Source organism: Anguilla anguilla, chromosome 5, assembly GCF_013347855.1.
Source record: "Anguilla anguilla isolate fAngAng1 chromosome 5, fAngAng1.pri, whole genome shotgun sequence".
NCBI classification, from domain to species: Eukaryota; Metazoa; Chordata; class Actinopteri; order Anguilliformes; family Anguillidae; genus Anguilla; species Anguilla anguilla.
In genome coordinates this window covers 20491422-20514044 of record NC_049205.1, presented here as the reverse complement: position 1 = coordinate 20514044, position 22623 = coordinate 20491422, and the positions used below count along the sequence as shown (strand labels likewise).

At 41.8% G+C, this 22623-nt stretch overlaps 1 protein-coding gene across 4 annotated transcripts in view; it reads right to left on the bottom strand.

Annotated features, from left to right (window-relative positions):
• LOC118227581 (E3 ubiquitin-protein ligase arih1-like) overlaps positions 1–22623 on the bottom strand; it is a 30651-nt gene that overhangs the window by 6071 nt on the left and 1957 nt on the right. For all 4 annotated transcript variants that reach the window (XM_035418190.1, XM_035418193.1, XM_035418192.1 and 1 more), the window contains exons 2-10: positions 13694–13761; positions 13331–13475; positions 7660–7752; positions 6744–6799; positions 3731–3797; positions 3333–3439; positions 2691–2733; positions 493–564; positions 264–394 (exon numbers count right to left, since the gene is read on the bottom strand). In XM_035418190.1, coding sequence (XP_035274081.1) covers positions 264–394; positions 493–564; positions 2691–2733; positions 3333–3439; positions 3731–3797; positions 6744–6799; positions 7660–7752; positions 13331–13475; positions 13694–13761 — 782 coding nt within the window. The remainder of the gene's footprint in view (positions 1–263; positions 395–492; positions 565–2690; positions 2734–3332; positions 3440–3730; positions 3798–6743; positions 6800–7659; positions 7753–13330; positions 13476–13693; positions 13762–22623) is intronic.

Here is a 22623-nt window from a genome sequence, read left to right as displayed (position 1 = left end):
GGGTACAGTCACCATATTAATTGGTTAAAGGCTTTTCAAAATGCTACAGCTGGTTCACTGATAAGACATGATAGCTCTACCCAGTTCACTCAGTATTACTTGTAGCTCCGGTTGTAGTATAGGCTGAGAGGTGCATGCTGGGAGCAGTGGAGGGGTCGGACAGGCTGAGAGGTGCACACTGGGAATGTAAAGGCTGCGATGTGCATTCTGCGAGCAGTAGAGGAAAAGTGCATGCTGGGAGTATGAGGCAATGGAACACGAACCAGGCTGAGCCGTGAGGCTCCCAGGGCCCCAGGCAGACCCAACAGAACTCCGCTTTGCAGTTCTGGTTCCGGCACACCATGTGATTACAGCCGCCGTCCTTCTCAATGGTGACGTGGCATTTGGGACACTCCTGGAAATAAAGGAATAAAACAAAAAAAATAAGGAAGTAGTTGGATCTTCTGACCTCTGAATGGGCCAATCAGAAGGTGGCATGAGAGCGCAGCTCACCTTCGTGTTCGCTGCGATCCAGTTGGAGGTCTCGCTGTCGTCGTCACACTTTTTTATCCATTTCCTCAACCACTGCAAAACAGGAAATGCAACTTGACTGAAACTGAGCTCTGAAATGGAAAACCATACCAAGGCAGGGGACCCAAAACAAAAGAAAAATAAAACACAAAGACAATGAATAACGAGGGGGGGGGGGGGGGGGAGACCACATACAATGCTGGAGATAAGAAAATATATTACGTTTAGGAAAAAGTTATGGTTGCAATTCACTGCATTGTTTCACATTTTACTAGCGTCGATAGAGTTGAGGCATTAAACCAAGTTGGAAATTTTTTGGTTTACAGTTTCTGCCTGCACTGGAAGATGGCCCTGGTTTCAGAGAGAAGGCCTGGTGGACTGCCTGAGGCACAGGCAGGTGGGGACTGCTCTTTGCAGTGTGCAGTGAACTGAACTCGCTGGGCACTCTCCTTACAGCAGTGGCCCTCATGCCTTCAGCCCTCGAGTTCCACCTCCTATTAGCATCAGTGAAACCGTTAGCCTGGGTAAAATGCACCCAGGTTATCACTGGGATTTTAAACAATACAAAAATAAAATATATGCAAAAATACAAATAGAGAAGTATTTGAGGCATTGATGTATTAAAATTACAGTAAAATAATTTTTTTTAGTGTTTTTTTTTCCTTTCGTTTTTGTAATGTAATACACTGGGCAACCACACAGAGGCAGTGTAACACTTCGCTGCCACGTGCACACCCCTTCTCCCAGCTTTCAGTCTGACAGAATTTGATACAATGACACCGTAGGTAAAATGACAAAGCAAATACAGATGAACTACAAATAGAAACACAAATCAAGAGCCAAAATTGCACAGGTTTAGTCACTGGTTATAAAATTCATCTTTCATAAGTTTTCATTCCTTTCCTACTAAAGTTTAAATTGAGTCATTTTGATCCAAACCAAACACGAGGGTTATATCAGAAACCACAGAGCTCAACAGCAGCTATTGTCTCTAACCCCGTCAGCCTCGATAGTCACTGCATTTCCAAGGCACGCAGTTTAATTGGCTTAACAACTGAATTAACAACCCTCCCTCAGCACCTGTGGTGCAAAATGGCTGCAGTGTAGCGCCCAGATGCGTGCTACACATCAGTGGTGGCAGAGGTGAGCTTTCGTCCCACTTCAAATGGCTTCAGGTTGGACTGTAAACGTTGGTTGGTTTGGATTGTGCAACGGATTTCGAACCACCTTTAATAAAATTTTATGCTTAAAATACTATATCATATGCCACATTATACTTCGATACTATAATTTATATACTATACTATATACAAAATACTATATAACATACTTAAATCTAGAGCACAGACTGCAAATCACATTTCCATTCGTCTGCCGTGAATTCAAAGGGAAATGAACCGGAGTGCTCCTCTCCGATTGGGTAAAAGAAATTTGTGGCGGGAAAACTAAACGAGCTAGGTGCTGCAGGTGTGCTGTTTGCGTGGACACCCTTCGGAGGGCAGCAGCTGTCGGCTAAATCTCTGAATCATTTACAGCCTCCACAAGAAGCCTCCCGTCTCTGCACTGCGCAGTACAAACAACGGCAAAACCTAATTACACTCGATTGGAACAGCTGGCCGTGTTTTTACACAATTCGGCACAGTGGAGATCAATTATTTTTTAATCAGGACTAGACAGACCACAAAAAAAAAACTAAAAAAAAATACAAACCAAATGCACAAATATAAATGAACTTCTAGAAGGCACAACACAAAAAAGTCCATAATAGGTTCTTTCTGCTCCACAGAAAGTTTCAGAATTGTGTACAAAGTGTCTCACCCTTGATCATAATCATTATATGAATTTGTTCTAAACTGGAGTGTGATTGCATTACACAAAACCACTGAGAAAAAACAGCACAAACCAGGATCCATCCCGTAATGTGGCAGTGGGGTGACTGCACTAGAACTACATTTCCATGTACACAGAAATGTGCCTTAAACCTAACAGACAGGAATGGCAATAGAAGAAAGATTCAATTCCCAACAGCACCAATGTGTCAAAAAAAATTTACAGCACAAGATTGAGTGTTGTTTAAACAATGAGACTGCAGTCTGCACCGGCGGACACTTCCTGTGTGTAACAACGGCTGCATTGCGGCTGAGACCGCCAGAGAGGCTCGTCCTTTTTCAAATACCCACCTTGCACTTGACGGGGTCGTGCCAGTTCTCGCCACAACTGAAGCTGCGGTGGAGGGGGAGAGAAAAAAGGAAATCAACACAGCAAAGAATACAACAGAAACACCACATTTACAACAATAAAAATAGGAGCCTTGTGTTTTTGATCACAGCAAACTTTGCACACCTTAACAGCCATTACAAATGCAGCTGAAGCAATAAGTAGAGTTTAATGAAAAAACTTGACAGAGCATAATTTGGCAGGACTAGGTCAAAGCGTTGCTCCTGGCCTTTGCCCAACATGTTACATACGTTTTGAGATCAAAGAGAAATGTTAAAGCAGCTTAGGTACCATATCATTACAATTGGATTCTTCATTGAGACATGGCAGTGCAATATCGTGCAATGCTATATTTAGTTAAGTGGGTAATGATATGAATGTCTCCTCTTGATTTGCGAGAAAAAGAACATTCCAGACTAATGAAAACTCTACTTTTACTGTTTCGTCCCACTGCCATTTTTTTCAGCAAAGAGGAGAAAAGAAGTTCTGCAGCTCTCTGCACGCTCCTTTCCTCTCCCTGCGTGTTCGGATTTCACGGTCGACGGCCGCAGACCCAGAACACCTCCACACAAGGCGAAGAGCGTTCTCGCAGACGAGCCCCTTACCAGAACTGGCGTCCGCAATTGCATCTGACGGGCTTGGCGTCAGGGTACTGCACTTTGACCACATGGTGGCAGTCTGGAGCCGGACACCATTTCAACAGTCGATTGCACTGAGGACGGAAGCAAGAGACGCGTCACATCAGAAGAACCCGACACAGCTTCTTAAACCGCTCTGAGCCACATTAAACATTCCCTCACACGACTAGCAATAAAAGAACATAAGGACTTCTCGTTTTCCCAGTCTTAAATAAATAAATAAAAATAAATCCAAAGTTTCTTTCCAACTACAGCATGATGCTTTAATGAACACATTATAAACAGATCTCATATTCATTGCTTTTCTCATACATTTTCTGGGCTGTTTTTTTATGCAAACCCTGAATACACAAATAATCCCTTACCTGTACAAAACTATTGGTTATTAAGTGCTGGTACTTTAACTTCACTTTTGAATCTGTTATCAGCCTCCTGTGAGCAGAAGATAAGAGGACATCTTCATTAGCAAAGCTGGATCCTGCAGCAGAGACCTTCACAGTGGAAACACATTGAAGCTTGAACCTAAGTGGCTCTTCCCAAAGCATGGCGGGTTGAGTCAGTTCAGGATCTAGCAGCAGCAGGTTACTGCGTTAAGAGAGCGAAAGCTCATGCCTATTGGTGAAACACCAACCTGCTTCTAATAAAACCTGGACTGGTTCAAACCACTCCACAGTGGAAGTGTTATAACAGGGAGAAACACACAAGTGAATTTATCAATGGTAAACAGTTATGCAGCCTATCTAGGTCTGTAATTTGAACTACAGTCTAGAGTAGTGGTTCTCAACTCGGGCCAGAAAGGGCCGGTGTGGGTGCAGGCTTTTGTTCCAACCAAGCAGTTACACACCTGATTCTACTAATCAAGGTCCTTAGTAAAGACTCCAAAGGTTGATTAGTAGAATCGGGTGTGTAACTGCTTGGTTGGAACAAAAGCCTGCACCCACACCGGCCCTTTCTGGCCAGAGTTGAGAACCACTGGTCTAGAGTGTCCAGAACTGTTTAACTTCATCTTGAATATTCCGAGGATCTCTGTTCCCACTTTTACATTCCTGGTATGACATTCCATGCATAAATAACTTTGAGGAAGAAAGGTTCAATACACAATAAATGCTAAATACATTAAGTCAACTCATGGAAGCATTCGTGCATATGCGCTGGAGGAGGTAATACAATATGGTGGCCAGGCAACAACTCAAAAACGCACCGGCACTGAATGTGTGCTTGCAATCTTTCGCAAGTAACGTGCCCTCACACACACTATCCGGTGCTGTTTTTGAGGGAGCTGTTGACTATATCGTCTTACCTCGTGCAGTGCTTACGCAGTTTACAGTGTTTTGCACGGTACAAGTGAAACCGATACAGTCACAGGAGAGCAAGCTCTCAGCCGGACTGCACCGGTAAGACCCTTCTAATACAGTTCATGGGCAGCCCGCCAGCAAACAAACATTTGGCTGCGAGCTAAACTCTCACAGAAAAACAGTCCCGCTTATTCCCTTAGTCAGGTGGCAGTTGCAAGCTTTTGTTTTGTCTGTGAGCACGCAAACAAAACAAACACACTATGCATACCCCGCTTCCAGCTACTCTAACTATGCAGTAAGAATGGCACATACCCGAGGAGAGCTGACTGTTGAGTTTGCATTACAACACAAAACAGACTCAGGACTATTGCGGATAGGGACGCTTCATTGTAGCATGCCATTCTTTACTACTGTTGCTAATGTAATGTTAATGCCTCCAGAACTTTGTGACATGAAAAGAAAAACAACAAATAATAAAATGAAAATTTCAAAGGCTCCCCCTTAACTGATTTTTGAGGGCATATGATACATTTGACAATATTTTTGCACTGAGCCCCCATTAATTTCAAACCCTGGACACAACAACCAGATTAAAGCTGAACACTTGGGCAGCACAAGTGGGAATGTGAATGTGCATAGAGCGTTTTAATACACACACTGACTGCAACATGCACACCTGTTCCATCAATTAAAGGTAAAGCAGCCATAAACTGGCAAAAGGCCAGACAGCCAGAAAGCAGGACGGTTCCAGAGTTACAGCTGGATACAAATAAGCCCCACAGCAAGTCAAATCTTTTCAATCTGTGCAAATTAAGGTTAATAAAATACACAAAATGGCAAATAAATTACTGCAAAACATAGTAAAATCTATATAGAATGCAGAGCATCTGAACTTTCAGTCAGCGCATGTGTTGAATGTTTTAGTTGCATCAACACTGAGCTAGCTAAGCGGTCTGATGTTAATATGCGCCGTACTGATTCTATTTAGCAAGTGTCATCACATCGGCACTCAGAGAGGACATTCGCGCTACCGTTTTCTACAACGGTACAGCTGCAGCTTTCAAGTGAATGGAGTAGATGATTAGCTAGATAACCACGACAGAAAAAGTATTGCGAGACCATTTCGACCCAAGATGAAACTGAGTTTTAATAACAAGTCACGCGAGTGACAGTGTATTTTGCAACCTGACTAGAATGAGTGTGCAGTTGCTAGGCAGCATCTATAGTGTGGGATAGTATTTGCTGAAATCTTAAAGTAAGGTTTCCATTGTGTTGTAAACCAATGTTTATTATGGGATGCCAGTGGTTGTTTTTGAGATATTAGTTGGACCCTCATGTGTTGCCCAGGACATGCCACCTCTCTTGTTAATAACCTTTAAATTTGAAGGCAAAACAAGCCTTTTCATTTTTAACATAGTGCAGCGATGTTTTAAGAACAACTTTTAAGTCAGAAGACCTAGAACTTTTAAGTCAGAATCCAATCCTGGAGGGCAGCAGTGTCTAGCAATTATTAAGTCACTGATTGGCTAAAGAATCCACACACCTAGTTCCCAAGGATGTAATTGGCTGCTGACTGAAAGGAACAAAACTGCAGACACTGCCATCCTCTAGGACTGGAGTTTTACACCCCTGACTTAGACCATTAAAATGCACCAGGGCTGCTTAGAAACACTTTAAGAAACACTTGATGAACACTACTAAAGTGACCCAGGCTTTTAATTCAGAAACAGACAACCATACTCTATAACCACCTCCATGCCATTGGTTCACCAGAAAGATAATTACAAGTATGACAAACTAAAAGGAATCTGGCTAGCAAACTGATTAAGCAGTTTTTTTAAAGGATTTAAAACGTCTGGATGGTTTGCTGGCTGCCAGCCTAGCCATAACTCATTCCATTTCAGCCAGAAGACGGGTGAACACCCAGCATAAAAAAAACGGGAGAGCTTTCTGGAAGCTTGTGAGTAGCCTACATTGAGTTTATTTTCAGCAACAGGCTTGAAAGGTGTGTGAACCAAGGCTGTCTTACTGGCTGTTGGAATAATGTCCTCAGCAAATTAAATGGGAACACAAGAATACTTACATTACGGTGTTGTCATCCACCAGAATGTCACAGTTATGAGCAGGACAGGAAATGGTCTGGGGAAGAGGAAGAGGGTACATCTTTATTAGCTCTTTAAGGTGTGAGATCACAAATGTGTGATTAGAATGTTCTTAACTGTACATTCTATGGCTGATGTACCAATCTCTACTGGTAATTGAAAGCAATGGAGTTTTAAAACAGACTAAAAAGTTATGAAAAAAATGTTTTTTTTTTTTTTTTTACAAAAATCAATACTCTTCAAAGTGCTAACAGGCCAAAGCTCTAACAGACTTACACAAAATACATGACACAATCAAACTGACACAAAATTTTATATTGAGCAAGTACTTCGAATCAGCGTGGTTATTTTAGACTCCTGGCCCTGAAATTAAAGCCCCCGTGTGGACTCGCAGCATAATCCACTTCCATAAAGCCACACCGTCTACGAGACTCACAGGAAGCTGTCACGTGTCACGGTTCGTGCTCTCGCACAGAACATCTCGCGTTAGTGACGGCTAACTGAAGTGTCAATGCCACATGAAAAAGGTGCCAGGGCACAGTGAAGCCAAAGGTGTGTAAAAGCATCTTCGGACCCGCTCTGCTATGCTCGGGGAGCACAAACTCTGCACAGCAGGCAGCAGAGTCAACTTTGAAATTTAGGATGCGCGTGCCCGTGGGCAAATAGGAGGACCAGGAGCTGCTGCTTCCAAGTGAATACTGATCAAATGTCACTGCTCTCACAGGTAAGCTCACACACATTTTACTCTCGCCTGATAATCAGTCTAAGCTCTCTGTTTGGTCAGATGAAAATCCAGCAACAAAAAGAAACATCCCATTTGCAAATACGCTTATCCCAGTGTGACAGGCAGAAGCCCTCTGTAAATGTACAGTGCGGACTGTACAGTATGGACAGTACCTGTCCCATTCCTTCCTCTATGATTTTGGTTGTTAAGTAGTCCCCCCAACACTGCATGCAGAACTTGTGTCCACACTCCAGGCCAGTGAAGTACTGTGAGGGAGAGAGAGAGAGAGCAGGTTATCGCTGAGCACCATCACACGCTAGGGCTCGGGGTCAACCAACATTTACCAAAACTTTGTTTAGCAAATAAGTTAATGTACTGGGTCTGTCCACCCCCCTGCCCCCCCCCCCCCCCTCGTGCACAGTTGCCAGGTTAGATTTGGTAACTGCAGAACCAGGGGTACTTTGTATGTAAACAAACTAAACAATTAATATTTTACTTTTATTTGCCAGTCAAAGTTACTGACCGACTGCTTTAGGAACGTGTGTTTTGCTCAAAGGTACAAGAGTGTGTGTTTTGCTTAAAGGTACCCTTACAGGAATTGAACCAACAACCTGTAGGTTATCAGGCCAGATCAACACTGTCCAAACTGCACCACACACTTGCGCGTAAATTGCTTGCTCTTATTGACAGGGCATCTTGAGAACACTGCTCCTGCAAAAAAACCAGACTCCGTATGTGCTGCCTGCTGCTTACGGAACATGCAACAGAAGAACCAGTCCTCTGAAGGTCTCAGTTTATTTACTCAGGTTAAAGAGGGAGATCAGGCCCTTTCCTGATTCTGAAATTTATGATGTTATGACCACCATTCTGATAAAATGCCATGAGGTTTAGCAGAAAGGCTCGAAAAGTAAAGTCACGTAATGCACCAAAACAAAGGCACAAACAGAGACTTCAAAGTGACAGTGCACCTTCTAGGGTAACTGATATTTCAGATTTAGTGTAGGCGATTGGCCCAGGCGATGCGCGTGTGTGCAATTAATAGTATTTAAGATGTTTGCAGACATCTCTGGCTACCTGCAGGTTTCACAGTGGCTGGGCACTGAGCATTTGTGGTCTAAAGAAAGAAAATCAACTTAAAATAACTCCAAAGAAGCTTGTGTGGCGACGTCATGCCTCTAGTGGCTGACTGTTCTTCAAAAACAAGAACCTATATTCGGTTCAAACTATTTCACACGGCTCATGCAAACTCAGAGGGAGAGAAGTACCGGCACAACATGTAACATGATATCTATGTTTACAATTGTGAATAAATGCCACAAAATTAATCTGTCCATATGTACAACCTCTGGAAACACAACTTTGCTGTACAAACTCTTTTTGAGAGTTAGCCTATTTGAAACATATTTTCTTGCTTCAGACCACAAAATACCCTTATAATGAGGCATTTTAAAGCCAGCAGGTTGTCAGAAACTTCTATACACATCAAAAAAATCTTTCGCTGCACATAAAAACTGTCTGCAGCAAACAAGAATGTACACTAAACTGAAATAATATCAAACCCCTCAGAGATTTCACCCTCATCAGCCCATTGAGCACCATGCTAAAAAAGCAAGCTTAAAATGAAACCAAGCCTCAACTTGGACAGGAAAGCCTAAAGTGATGACTGGCCATTTGACCAATTAAAAACCTGGTCAATGCTATGTGTAGCAGGGCAGGCTCACATTTCCTACACCCAACTCAGACAGTCCTGCTGACAGACATCACCTCCAGTCATTATTTATACAGAGAGACAAATGAGCATTAGGGTATTCCCAGCCTCAGGCTGAAAACAGCAGCACTGATAAACAGCTCAATGCAGCACCCTGGAGCTCTGCAGCTCCTAGGGCTCAGTTCACTCCCTCTGAAACACACACATACACACACCCACGCAGACACACGTTATCAACTCTCTTTCCCACAGATACACACCCATTCTCCCACTCAAACACACAGTCACAGATATACACACACTCATTGGCACACACCTTCTCAGACAGTCTCGTAGACAGCAGACATTACATTGACCAATCTGTGTTGAAATATGGTGTGATGAAATTGTTCATATAACAACGCACTGTGTCTCTCAGGCCTAAAGCACTGCATATTAATTAGTGGGAGCGTAATGGTTCTCCAAAACCACAGTTCAGTTCCCACCTTGATTTGTAAGCTGGTTCAGTCGTTTTCTTTTGTCTGTTATCTAGTTTTCTTATTGTGTGAAAAAAAAAAAAACTGCAAAACCTTTCTTTTAAACAAACGGACTACATTACGAATGCGTTTTAATAAATCAATTTAGTGGCCTTGTTCAAGCTCGAATAAACAGCTTCATTTATATTTTTTAATATTCCCAAGATGAATAGTAACGAAAATGATAATTAAAAACCTCACTCAGGACAAAAATAAAACGAGCAGTTTTGTAATTGCCGTGTTCAGTTAGCCCTGCTAGCCACACGTGTGAGGGGAAAACGACATTGATAAATCAGAGGAGTGTCTGGAAAATATCAGCTGTGGCTACACAATGAGAAAACAAGCCACTGGTAGCCAGCCAAGGCCAGCTTTAGCCCATCCTCTTCCACACTGCGCCCCTCACTCTCACAGGGGAGGGGTACCGGGCTGGCTGCCATTAGCTACATGGTAACATTAACTAATAGATAATGTTACCAAGCGCCAACTTAGCTTGCAACATATTTATTTTTTTTAGCCAAGTACCATACCAACGTTACACTAATATTATCTCAGTTAATGGAGTAAATCATTAAAGACGATGATAAATGCTTCTTGATCTATTTGAAAAAGAAACAAAATGAAGCTTTTTAGCATTTACAGTTAACTACATTTTATTAGTTTAGTTTAGGCATCCTTAGAGTGATGTCAGTGGTTGCTACACATGTTACCATGTCTTAGTAGCCAACATGACACCCACCTCATTAACCTTTTTATTCTCATACACAAAACGTGGCTTCTGTGCTAGCTTGCTAGCTAGTGGGTCAACTTTTATAATAAATTAGCCCCAAATCATTGCCCACGCCAAAACAACTGAACAGTTCTGCTAGTTTAACACTGGCTTAAGAACATTAAACTGACCAGTGGATCAAGTAATTTAGCTGTATTCTAACCTTTCTCATGTGGCTTTGCTAGCCACTCTCCCCACTGTCAAGCGAAGAGGGGAGGTGATCAGGGATATTGTGAATAGCATTTTTAGCAACATGAATGATTCTACATAGATGGTAAGAATCATTAGGTAGTGTTATAACGATCTCTACACTGAATGCACCCCTTAGTGTGTGGGAATATCGTATGGCAGCTACTCCATATGGCAGCTACTCCATACGGTAGCTACTCCGTAGCGCCGTTGCAGCTATTTTGTGTTTTTCCTCGTTTGGTATTTAGCTGTTCTAGGCCCTGTTTCACAAAGCAGGATTACTGAGTTAGCTGTATAACCGCACAGAGTAAAACTCAGAACCATCTGGAACATGGGCAGAAGTAAAAAGAGCTGTCCTGGGTTTTTACTCGCAGTGACAGTATCACAATGTAGCTAATCGTATCCAAACGCTGCTGTGTCCACAGTACTTTACCACATTAACACTAGCGCTTTCCACGCATGGAACCCATAACATTGCTGGGTTCAATTATCTGGGTTAGGTTGTGGTTTTTCCCCATTCACACGTAGGTATCCTATATGAAACAAATTCTGTGACAAGTCTGCTCAGCCATGACCACTCCAGATAGATTAGTGTCCAAAGCAATGGAATACAACTGTTAATGCCACGTCAATTAATCTTTAAAACAGCTGGATATTTTGCTGAATACAAGGTTTTGGCAGATGTGTAAATCCTACCAGCACAACACAATTGAAGAGTGCCAATTAAAAGAAAACTTATGGTAAAATCTCTTATGGTAACAGCCAATACAGCTCAGTTACATGATCCAAATAACATTACATTAACAACAGAAGCATGGTAAGTCAGCTAAAAATCAATACTTATATGTGGAGTTGTTTTCGGTAAAACGCAATGAAAATAACTCTGTACAGCGACCTATATCTCCCATTGATAAGAGGCCTACATAGACCTGCCGCAAGCCATCTTGCTACATTGGGTAAAAAAGCAACTTAAAACAGTCAGCTTAAAATTTGTTAAAAAAATCTTGTCATCACAAAAGCCTTGTCAAGCAAGAACAGCCGATTTAGTGCCAGAAACAAAAGGGCTTGCGTAACACTGTAAACTTTTGCACGTTATACACTGGAATGTTGTTGCTTTTGTTCATAATAGAGCCATGGCCAAAGTCTTCCATAAATTTCACCATGTCCTGACCTGGAAAATCGAAAGAACATCTTACACGGAAAACTGACTCCTGCTCCTGCTCACATATGATGGACACACAGAAAATTGCCAGAACATTTAAACGTTAAGATTAGAGCCCGACCGATGCCAGATTTTTGGGTCCGATGCTGATCCTGATTTTGGAGAGTCCTAGCCCACCGATTACCGATGTTTTGACTGATATTTTGTCAAAAAGTGCAACATTATCAAAACAATTTGAAAAACTTATATTTTATCAAAGTTTCTATATTTGAGAACATTTAACTTATAAGCAAACAAATAAATAAAAATAAACACACAAAGAAGATAAAGATAAAAAAATGTAAAAGATGATATTAAATTAAATATATATATTAACACCATCTTCAAGTGGTGTGAATTCAAAATAACTCCACACGTTGCTTTTACTCCTTTCTTTCCCAGCCATCTATAAAAAATTAATTTAAAAAAAGGTTTTCCAGTTTCAAACAAGTATTTTTATGAATATTATTATTGTTGTTATTAATTTGTTATTATTATTTCTTAGTATCTATTCTCAGTAAATTAATTATATTTTCTTATTTAATTCCCACAACATGATCTCAAAGAGTAAGACTTTATCTAGCGAGCTTCCCTGTCCATAAGAATTTGGCGGTGAAAAAAACTACAATGCGCTCTGACGCATGACTAGATGACACACACTCACTTGCAATAACGCATTAGCTGTTGACATAGCCTCATTACATCTTATTTATTCTCGGTAAGTTAAATGAAATATATTTTCTTATTTTATTCCTACTACATGATCTCAAAGAGTAAGACTTTATCTAGCGGAGCTAATGAGTGAATGAAGTGTAACGTTAGATGAAACTAAATTGACTGGATGAAATACGTAACGTGAGGCTTGTCCATAAGAATTTGGTGGTGAAAAAAACTACAATACGCTTTCGTGCAGGTTACCCACGCTAACTGTTGGTTGATTCACTTCTCCAACAGCAATCCTTCTCTCATGTTATCACGACAAAGCTAGATAACATGGCTTAAAATGATCCACGTTAGAAGTGTTTTATCAGCGTTTTTACTGTCTGGTTAGCTTGCTAAGATGACGCGTGACTAGATGACACACTCGCTTGCAATAATGTGTTGGCTATTGACACAGCATCATATAGTAGCCTAGCTAATATCATTATCTCAGATAAAATAAAAACAAATGTGTAATGCATTCAATCACCATTTTGTTTTGGCTGGTTATTTATTTGAGAATACAGCAATGTCCTCTGGAAATGTAGATCCTACGCTGCTTATGTGCTCACTGCCACTTCATAAAGGCTTGCTAGCCAGCTAGCTTGCTAAAGTGAACCAAATATGTTAGCTAGCTCCCTCGCTTGATAATGAGGATTGATAAACATAGATATTAAATGCAAGATATTATGAACTGAGTTCTAGCTAGTTCTACCCTCCTGACTTGCCATGTCATATGAAAAGCCCTCTGTCTAAGGGTACTGACCGAATTAGGGTAGTTCAGGTAGCAGATCTGACAGTGCATGTCCTGTGCTGAAGATCTCGTGTTCATCAGTCGTGTCCGAGACTTCTTGCTGGGGTTTATGACGTGACATTCTGAGAACAGCTTGTCCAGGTTCCCGTCAAAGTACCTGAGGAAAGCAAGGCAGGTGTGGTATTAAGGTAAATTTGTATAAATCTTAATGGAAACTTGTGCACTGGTAAAGCTTCCATTAGGGACCCTTCCAATTTGGTCCATTGTAACATCATATCAGTTCCCCAAGGACCATTTAGAGTCTGGTATTGTGTGGTACTGTGATTGCGGACATATTCAGTGAACACACACACACACACACACACACACACTTGCCTTTCCATCAGCTTCTCTTTGTCCCAGTTGAAGTGGCTGAGAAGTATTCTTGTGATCGTTGCAGGATTCTGAAATAGAAGAATATTAGTCATGACCCCTTCTTTGAAATTCACAAGCTGGAGCCAAGAAACAAATGGCTTTTTTATATAAACATCCCTCTGTACAGATAAACATTTCCTGCGACAGTGTTATTCACGGCGGCCAAAACTAGCAAGACAGAAAAGATGGCACATTTTTTACAACTGTGGCATCTCATCACTGCTCACTGTTGACAACCCAAGCCCATGGCATGAGCAATCAAAGTTTAACCCTTTGAAAAGTAAGTTTTCAGGAATGTTTTTTCTTTCCAAACATTCTAAGTTACTGTTCAAGAATTGAATTACTTTCAATTAACCAGTAATGATTGACATCATCATTAAAACGTTGAGAACATTCTACTCACGTATTTTGTGATCTTACACCTTAAAGGAATACATTTTTCAACTTCTCGCAATGTTTGTTACAATGACAAGACAAACCTTGACATTTAATAATTTTGTCTGAACAGTAAAATGACAAGAAAATCCTTAACATTTAACAATTTTGTTTGCACCTTGAGAGCGGCCACCCAGGAAAGCCTTCAAAACCGAGGCACCGGAGACCTCACAGGTGCCCATAAAAACCTGCAGTCTAGTTTTTCCTGGTTTTCTAATTCCCGCTGTAGTGCTAAGAGGTGCGGGCTGTTGCTAGGATTCTCATCCCTCTTGTTCATCCTGTTAAAACGGCATCCTGACAACAGTGGTCAGAATTGTATTATGTCAATTGTAAAAGGCAGTATAAATACCATTTGGCTTCATCAATAATAGTGCATCAAAATATCCAGACATCAATGAAAACAAGACACTGGAAAATAATGAAAAGGATAAAGACCGGATAAAACGTTCTGTCATTTTAACGCTGTGTAAAACAAGCTGGCAAAAATAGCGTTGTTTCAATGCTGCTCTGTGGTTGGGATATTTAAGAGTTTCATTACCGAATTAAGATGATAACTTTAGTTTAACTTTCCAAGCACAAGGCTTGTTTTATAAAGCTATGGTTTGTAGCGAGGACCCTCAACCATTCACCACTTTTACATTTACATTTTCCAGCACCAGTGAGAAGAAGCTTTTGGCAAACTTCGAGAGGTGGTAGTAAGGGTTTAGGATGTTTTATTGACTACAATGTGTATGTTGGCAACTAGTGAATTGCTTTTGAAGCAGGTCACAACTGAAACTGAAGGTCTGTCTCGTTATCATGGAAACAGCTGTCAATCAAATATTCAGCTGCGCAAGGCATTGCAGCTGTTGTAGTTAGGGGCCTGAGCGCACAGTGCTGGAACCCTACTGGTTTGGTTTGTTTGTTTGTTTCTATGTTTGTATGTACTATTATGTATTACTCAGGTAAGAAAAGGCTGTTTAAAGTTTGGGCACCACAAAAGGAATCAGCAGTGCTCTGTCACTGACCAGCCCACCAGCATCACATATCCAAAAACACTAGTTCAGTGACTTTCCCATCTCAGCTGCAAAAAACAGCCTGTTTGTGGAAATTGCAACCCCTGAGGATCACTCAAAGGGACAAACTGAACGACGCTTAACCAACAGGTGACTGCAGATGATACCCACGCATGCACTTTACACCTAGAGTACAGGCTGAGCTGATATCCTGGGGCAATTAGTGTACATGAGTGCAAACAAGAGCAAGAACCATCAGTCAGATTAACACATTTTTATTTATTTGCACAAAGAAATACAAAAACACTTTTAAAAAATCAAAAAAAAGAAGAGGAAACAAAAGCTGGAAAATAAAATTAAAAGTAAAGAAGATGAAAAATAAACAATACATGCTAGTGTATACTAGTACTAGTGGACACACACAGACAGACAGCCTGACCAACACAGAAACACACACGCGCGCACACACACACGCGCGCACGCACACACAGACAACATTCACACTGGTAATTAATTGCCAAAGAAGTAAAACGGTTCACTTGTCGAGCCTGGCACAGAAAGACAAAGCATTCAGCACATAGCTAGCCTAGCCTGCCAGTTGTAAAATCTATTATTCACGACCAAAGGCAAAAAGCATCCTTTAGTGCTTACAGAAATCCTGTAAAAACATTTAATAAAAAATAAAAAAAAACAGAGAGAAAGGAAAATATTCAGAAGGTACCATATTCCTCGTGCAGGCCATTTCTCCACTGACCCGGCCTCGCGGAACTGAAACCGGACGCCGACTTGCACGACAGCCAAAATGTCACGTCCGAAATCAAACAGCCCCGAGCGCAGGCCAGAGCTGACGAGACCAGCTGTTCGCAGGAAGTCATTCCTACACGCAGTTCTGCTGTGGTTTCTCAGTCTGAGAGGTTACAGAAACTGGGCTTTTCCCGCATTGAAATGTCTTCGGTGGGCCGCCCAAGTGCCACGCAAAAAAACAGTGGTAAACAATTAGGAATGGTCCGTGTATTTGTAGGTACGATGACAGCAAGTTTTGACTGCTAGCCTAAACCCGCTAAATGAACTACAGTAGAATCCTCTTAATTGCGTGAAAGAATGTAACGGACAGGGTGCCAACGACTGTGTGTGCGCCAGGCAGGCGGAAGTTACTGATGTGATTTTCAACAGACACCGACTACCTTCGTACATTTTTGTAGTTTTTGTGTCTTTATAAGGCAACTGTAAACTTATTTACGCCACATCTGCCAACTTTTCAAATATTTATTATTATGCAATGTAACTGGACATAATTCCATGAAAATATCCAAAATAAGTGCTAATGGTTTGTGCAAATATGCGATCTCTTTGCAATGGAATGAATGGGAAATGGTTTAGGATTTGCAAATTCTACGCAAATACCCAAAATATGCCATCATCCATTATGCAATTAAGTGGATTCTACTGCATTAAGCTACACTGTTTTTGCCCATCTTTGTAGACGGAAATGAGAAATACAATTCTGAAAAGGCTTTAATGTTGTGTAGGGTACAAGCAACAACCAGTGACAGCAAGAATGGCGCAAGCACGTCTTTGAGAGAATAATTTAAATACAGTATTCAGGCATTTGTGAGGATTCATTAAGTTAAAAGGTTCATTAACATTGTACCCAAAGTTTTGAGCAAGAAAAATGAAACGCATTTCAAGATACATTACAATTCCAAATACCATGATTCCTGTAGATTACCTTACATCCTTCAGTATAGACTGTATTTCACCCCCTCTGGTACTTACAATATGTAACGCATCAATAAATATAGCCTATTCATTTATCCTTTTTGTCACACGTTTCATTTTATAGTCTCTAAATGCAGAACCGCATTCTAAATGTAGCTAAACGCAGGGAGATGACGCGTCGAGTTGACATTGGCAGTAAAGCTGCATCGATCACAGTCACCGTCACACAAAGTCACCAACTAAGCCCTATTCTGAACCAGGAAAGGCCTGCTCTTACGTCAAAAGAACAGGCGACTGCCATTCCTCCCTGATGGTGAACTCCACATTTCTGCTGTTTAAATGCCATCTGAGTCTATTTAATTACCTTTAGAAGGCCAGGAAGTGATCCGCCTTTTGGAGGTACAAGTTGCCAATAACTTTGGTCTTAACCAATACAAAGCTCTCCGAATCAGACACAACTTAAAATCATCTTTCAGAATCATTTATTATTATTATTATTATTATTATTATTATTATTACGACACTGCTGCAAAGTGGTTCGTGAGTAATGCAGGTCTGAAACCGCTAGGAGGCAGAGTAATATTTTCAACGACAACAGAACAGAAATTATATCCTGTTCTGTGAGCAGATTTTGCCCCAGTTTTGAATAGTAAATTCGAGTCGTGCTGCAAGAAAGGATGACTGGACAAAATGAAAGAGTAAATGGGCATAGTTTTTAGTAGTGCGCACAAAAACTATGAGGTCAGGGCTCCTGCTGACAGGGGCACGATTAGCCTACATGCGAGGGACAGTGGGGGTCCCTAGCCTGGACAGTAAGCGTACGTTTGTTCAAGTGAATGCGCGTGGGAGACTCCACCTCAGTCACACTACAGCATATACGCTGTGCCTTTGCCATTAGCTGCTGTGCTTTGCAGCCCAATTAGGCCTACTTGTAAGACTCCCTTCGCTCAAATGGCCTACTGACCTGGAACAAGGAGCCAGATCAGGAGAATCCGGATCAGTGGAATCTCTGCGCTGGCGGCATGGTACGCCACACAAACATACCTGCGTGATACCGCTACGACAAGGCAAGGGCTGCAAATACAACAGATCATGACAGGCGGATCGAGCTTAATTAAAGCTAACAACCTAAATACTGCTGACATTGGCAAAGGGTTTTGAATGGTATTCAATAACTCCAGAGAAAAAAAAATCGGTTTTACTGTTCAAGAAGAAAAAAAGGCCAATTAAAAAAATTAAAATCAGACCAGGCGATGGTGGACTATTCAAACAGAAACAGAGCCGGGACAGAATTAGACCAGGTGTTGGCAGATTATTCAAACAGAAACAGAACCGGGACCGGGACAGAAATCAGACCAGGTGATGGTGGACTATTCAAACAGAAACAGAACCGGGACCGGGACAGAAATTAGACCAGGTGATGGTGGACTATTCAAACAGAAACAGAACCGGGACTCAGCACCAGATGCCTCTACGACGGGGGGCGGAGCCTATGCAGCAGTGATGAGCAGCCCGACAGCTGCTTCGGCCTGACGTCTCTAAAGCCGCGGTTACGGCAGTCAAAAATAGAGGCGCAGGAAGGCCGACACCCAATCAAAGAGAGCGTGAATGTCACAGCCATGTGGAGGACTCTCTCACGCAAAATTTAACAGACTGTCAGTATCGACCAAAGCTCTCCTCGTGCACCTTTTACACGACCAACTTTATGTGTTTACTTAGCACAATCCTTCAAAGTGGAACTGAAATGGCTGAGCAGGTACAGCCAAACAACGTTTGACATACTGGGCTCCATTACGACAGTCCAAAAAAGGACATCATATTGAATAATTAACACATTATTTATTTGAAAACCCTGATTGTTTTGATATCTATGAGGGCAATAATAATTTTATAGCAGTTGGAATAAACCCACTGCTGCCACTCAACTGCTGAATGCTGGCTGCTTTTGTAAATATGATACTACATTCAGTGTTTTACAAGAATCAGCAAGTACCTGTGGTGCTGTGACTATAAGGGAGGAAGTGATGGCCATTATGGGGGGGGGGGGGGGGGTGCTGGAGTAATTTAAGAGAAAGGGTTCCTTACGGCATGTGTGTCCCTAACTTATGCTGCTTTCCTTTGTTTCGGTAGACTATTGTTACTGCATGGGACAAACTACGCTAACCTAGCCATGAGGAATGGTTTACAAATGTTGTGTGGATATGAATATTCATGAGCCCAGGATACACACCCACCCTGGGAACCTCAAGGATTTAGGAATCTCTAAATTCAATATTTCTGTTTTTTTATTAATGTAATTTCGGTAAATAGTTTATTTCATTCCTTGCACACGGGCTACTTCACCTGAATATCCCCCTGGGAAAAATAGCAATTCTATTCTACTCTACAAACAGCACGTACAATCCAGGTGATAGCAATGCAAACATTTATATGATCTGGGCACCGCAATGCTCTATAACAGGGGACCTTTAACCCTGTAGAACTGACTGAACGCCCATGCCCACAAAGGAAGAGTTTATCAGCAACAGGCCCTGCAGACACACACTCAGCACACACAGCCCTGCCCATCAGTGTGTGTAACAGGGGGAGCCCAGGGCACGCTCACTGACTCAAACAGAAAAGCAATGTAGGGACACTGGGCACACCTGAATGATACACATACACAATGATACACACTCCAACATATGTATACACCCACTCATTGCATTACATTCACTCTTACCCAGAGTGACTTATAATGTAGGAGAAGCTTAAATGCATTCGCCGGATTAATTTGAGCAATAGTGTCATGGCTGGCTGACAATACTGCCGGAACACCATGTACAGATGCAACATCGCTAAGGCACAAGTAGCCTACTTACTGCTAACCAAGAACCAAAATACACATTCTGAATAGCTATAGATGAAATCCATAAAAAGCCCCAGGAAAGAAGCTTAGTTAAAACCATGAAAAAACATAACCGAGAACCATAACCTGAATTCATACAAAAGGTGGGAGAAACTGGGGGTGGGGATTACAGGGGAAACAAGACAGTGTGAAGAGGTAGCCTAGGTCTAAAGTCAGCATCAGGAGACAGCCAAAATTCTTCTGTCCTGATCACTGTAGGGCCAGGATAGACTGGCACCGTGACTGGCAGAAGCAATACTGAGAGAGGGGACAGCCAGTCACTTTGAGCTCGCAGAAGGGAGAGATCTGGGGTTTGAACATCAGTCGGAGACCTGGCGGAGCCGTTCCATTCGCTACCCTGTAGGCTAGTGCCAAGGTTTTTAAACATGATGCAAGCCCATCTGTATGTCTGTCCCTCCCTCACACAAACACACACGCATACACATGCGAAGAGACTGGGTCATCTAAACCCCTCTCTGAATGAAGAGTGGGATTAGAAATTAGACTACGGATATTCAGGAGAAAAGAGGAAGATGGTCATCTTTTCATTAAGTGGTGAACACAGCAATCATGGGAAAGGCCACAAACTTCAGTGACCTGCAAATATTTATCAGTACCAACTCCGACCCAGTCATTATTTAACAATTAATTTGACTTTCAGTGCAATTGCTGGAACAGCATTGGCTACCGCGTTGAAGAGCCACACTGAACACGAGGGGAGTGGCCGAGGCATCAACACATGGCAGTGAAAGGTGGCACAGGCCCATGACCAGATGGTTGCAGGTTTGATTCCTGGAGGGGGAGGGGATGGCTGTACCACCCGCTTTTACTCAATGCTCTGCTTTACAAACAGATCATGTAAATATGCAGTGTGTAAATAAGAGTGTCCCTCCTTTGCATGTTATCTGATGAGCTGGGCGGTGTACCTCGGGAGAGGGAGAAGACAGAGGAGTTCTCCTAAAAGAGCGCATGCTACAGGAAGCAGGATGAGATAAAGACTTCATCAGAATGAAGAAGAGTTGCAAAATGGCCGGGTGTGCAGAAGGATCCCGCTCCATGGGACGGTGTAATAGGTGCACCGTGTGGATGTCTTCAAACGGCTCCTGGCCTCCTCACAACGCTGATGGATTACGGATCAATAAACTGAAAATACCCAACTGCCTTGGCTTACATAACACAACTGTGATCAGCAAACATAGCTTTTATATAGGACTACACAACAAACGCCAGTAAAGCCTGCAAGCTGGTTAACAAAGGAGGTTTAAGAACAGTGATGCGCAAGGTGTAGGACTGTTTAAACATCTCATGAACACAACTGCAAACTGGGTCATTACACCCATCTAAAGCTGCAGAGACAACATTAAGTCTTCATTAATACTTGTGAATACACAGAAATGTGTTATACGGTCAAACCTCACACCAACTTAGTTACTGAAACTGGGAATAGGTAATAAAACTATTTGCAAATACAAATGCAATACGCACATACAAATCTTTACTACTTAAAGTGACATTCTTTCAAGAAACAATATGAGCAAACCTTAGGGTTGACAACTACTTGTATTAGCCCTGGCGTGCAGCATTTCGCCCAAAAAAACTGTGGCATCCTAAACCAATTAGCTAACACAATGACCATAAAGTTAACCCCAAAAACCTGACAACCTGCCTGTCGATTCAGTCAACAGTGTATGTTTAATCGCATTTATTAACCAAGTTACTGTAGCAACAGTATTACTGCTACAGATTACACTTGGCTATAATCGTGGAAGTACTGGGGAACAGGTAATTGGCGTTGCCAGCAAGCTGATGAAACGTGTTGCAAGTTGTACCACTGAACCTTCCTGTATGTGTAATGGCAGAAAAATAGATTATCCCCTTCCTGTTGACAGCATCACATTTATCTAGCAAACTTTGTTTAGCAAAAGGTGGCATTGACTGTACTTATAGACCATTTTGGTGTTAGTAAACATTGATGACATTTTGTGGGCGAAGCCAAACTGCTAGCAGAAAGAAGTATCTCTTAACAGTTTGTCTAATGGAGCAGTGGTAGCAAAAGAAATATCTGTGCATGAAACTTTCATCATTAGCTGGCTAACTTACAGAAAACAATATAATGGATTCTCAGGACACCATGTCAAATTATTTTAAAGATTTGTCGGCACAAGACAAATTGACGTACACTAATACGGGTCCATTAAGAGATCCTTGTTCACTACGTTACACTGAGGTAGCTATCTTGTCAGATAATTTGGAAAACCAAGGAAACAGTTAACTTAGGGGCTAAGGCTAATGCTGCTTCCAAATTGCGTCAGATTTACAATCTACATGAGTTTCCCACCATGACGGCCCATATGAACGCCTTACAACGTCAGATGATCGAGTCGGGGAAATGATTCAAGATGCAATACAAATTGACCGAGTTGTGACATATTCCTGACTCTGTGAAAACTACAACCTGACATCACTTGAAAGCATGGTCAGCTTAGGCCAGTGGTAACCAACTCCGTTCCTGGAGATCTATCATCCTGTTGGTTTTCATTTCAACCCAAATTTGGAACACTTGATTCTACTAATTATCAGCTCAACACGATCTCTAGCTGTTGCATGAGGAGTGCATGGTTAGGGATGGAATGAAAACCAACAGGATTGTAGATCTCCAGCAACTGGATTGGTTACCACTGGCTTAGGCTTAGCCAAGTTTGTGCCAGCTCATAATGGCAGGTGGGAGCATGTGATATTTATGCAATTTCTCAGAGATATATATATGACAGTTCAATAATTCTATGCTTGCCTTATAAACTGAATAAACTGAATGATGTTATAAACTTGCCATGAGCATCTTAGTTTGTTAACAA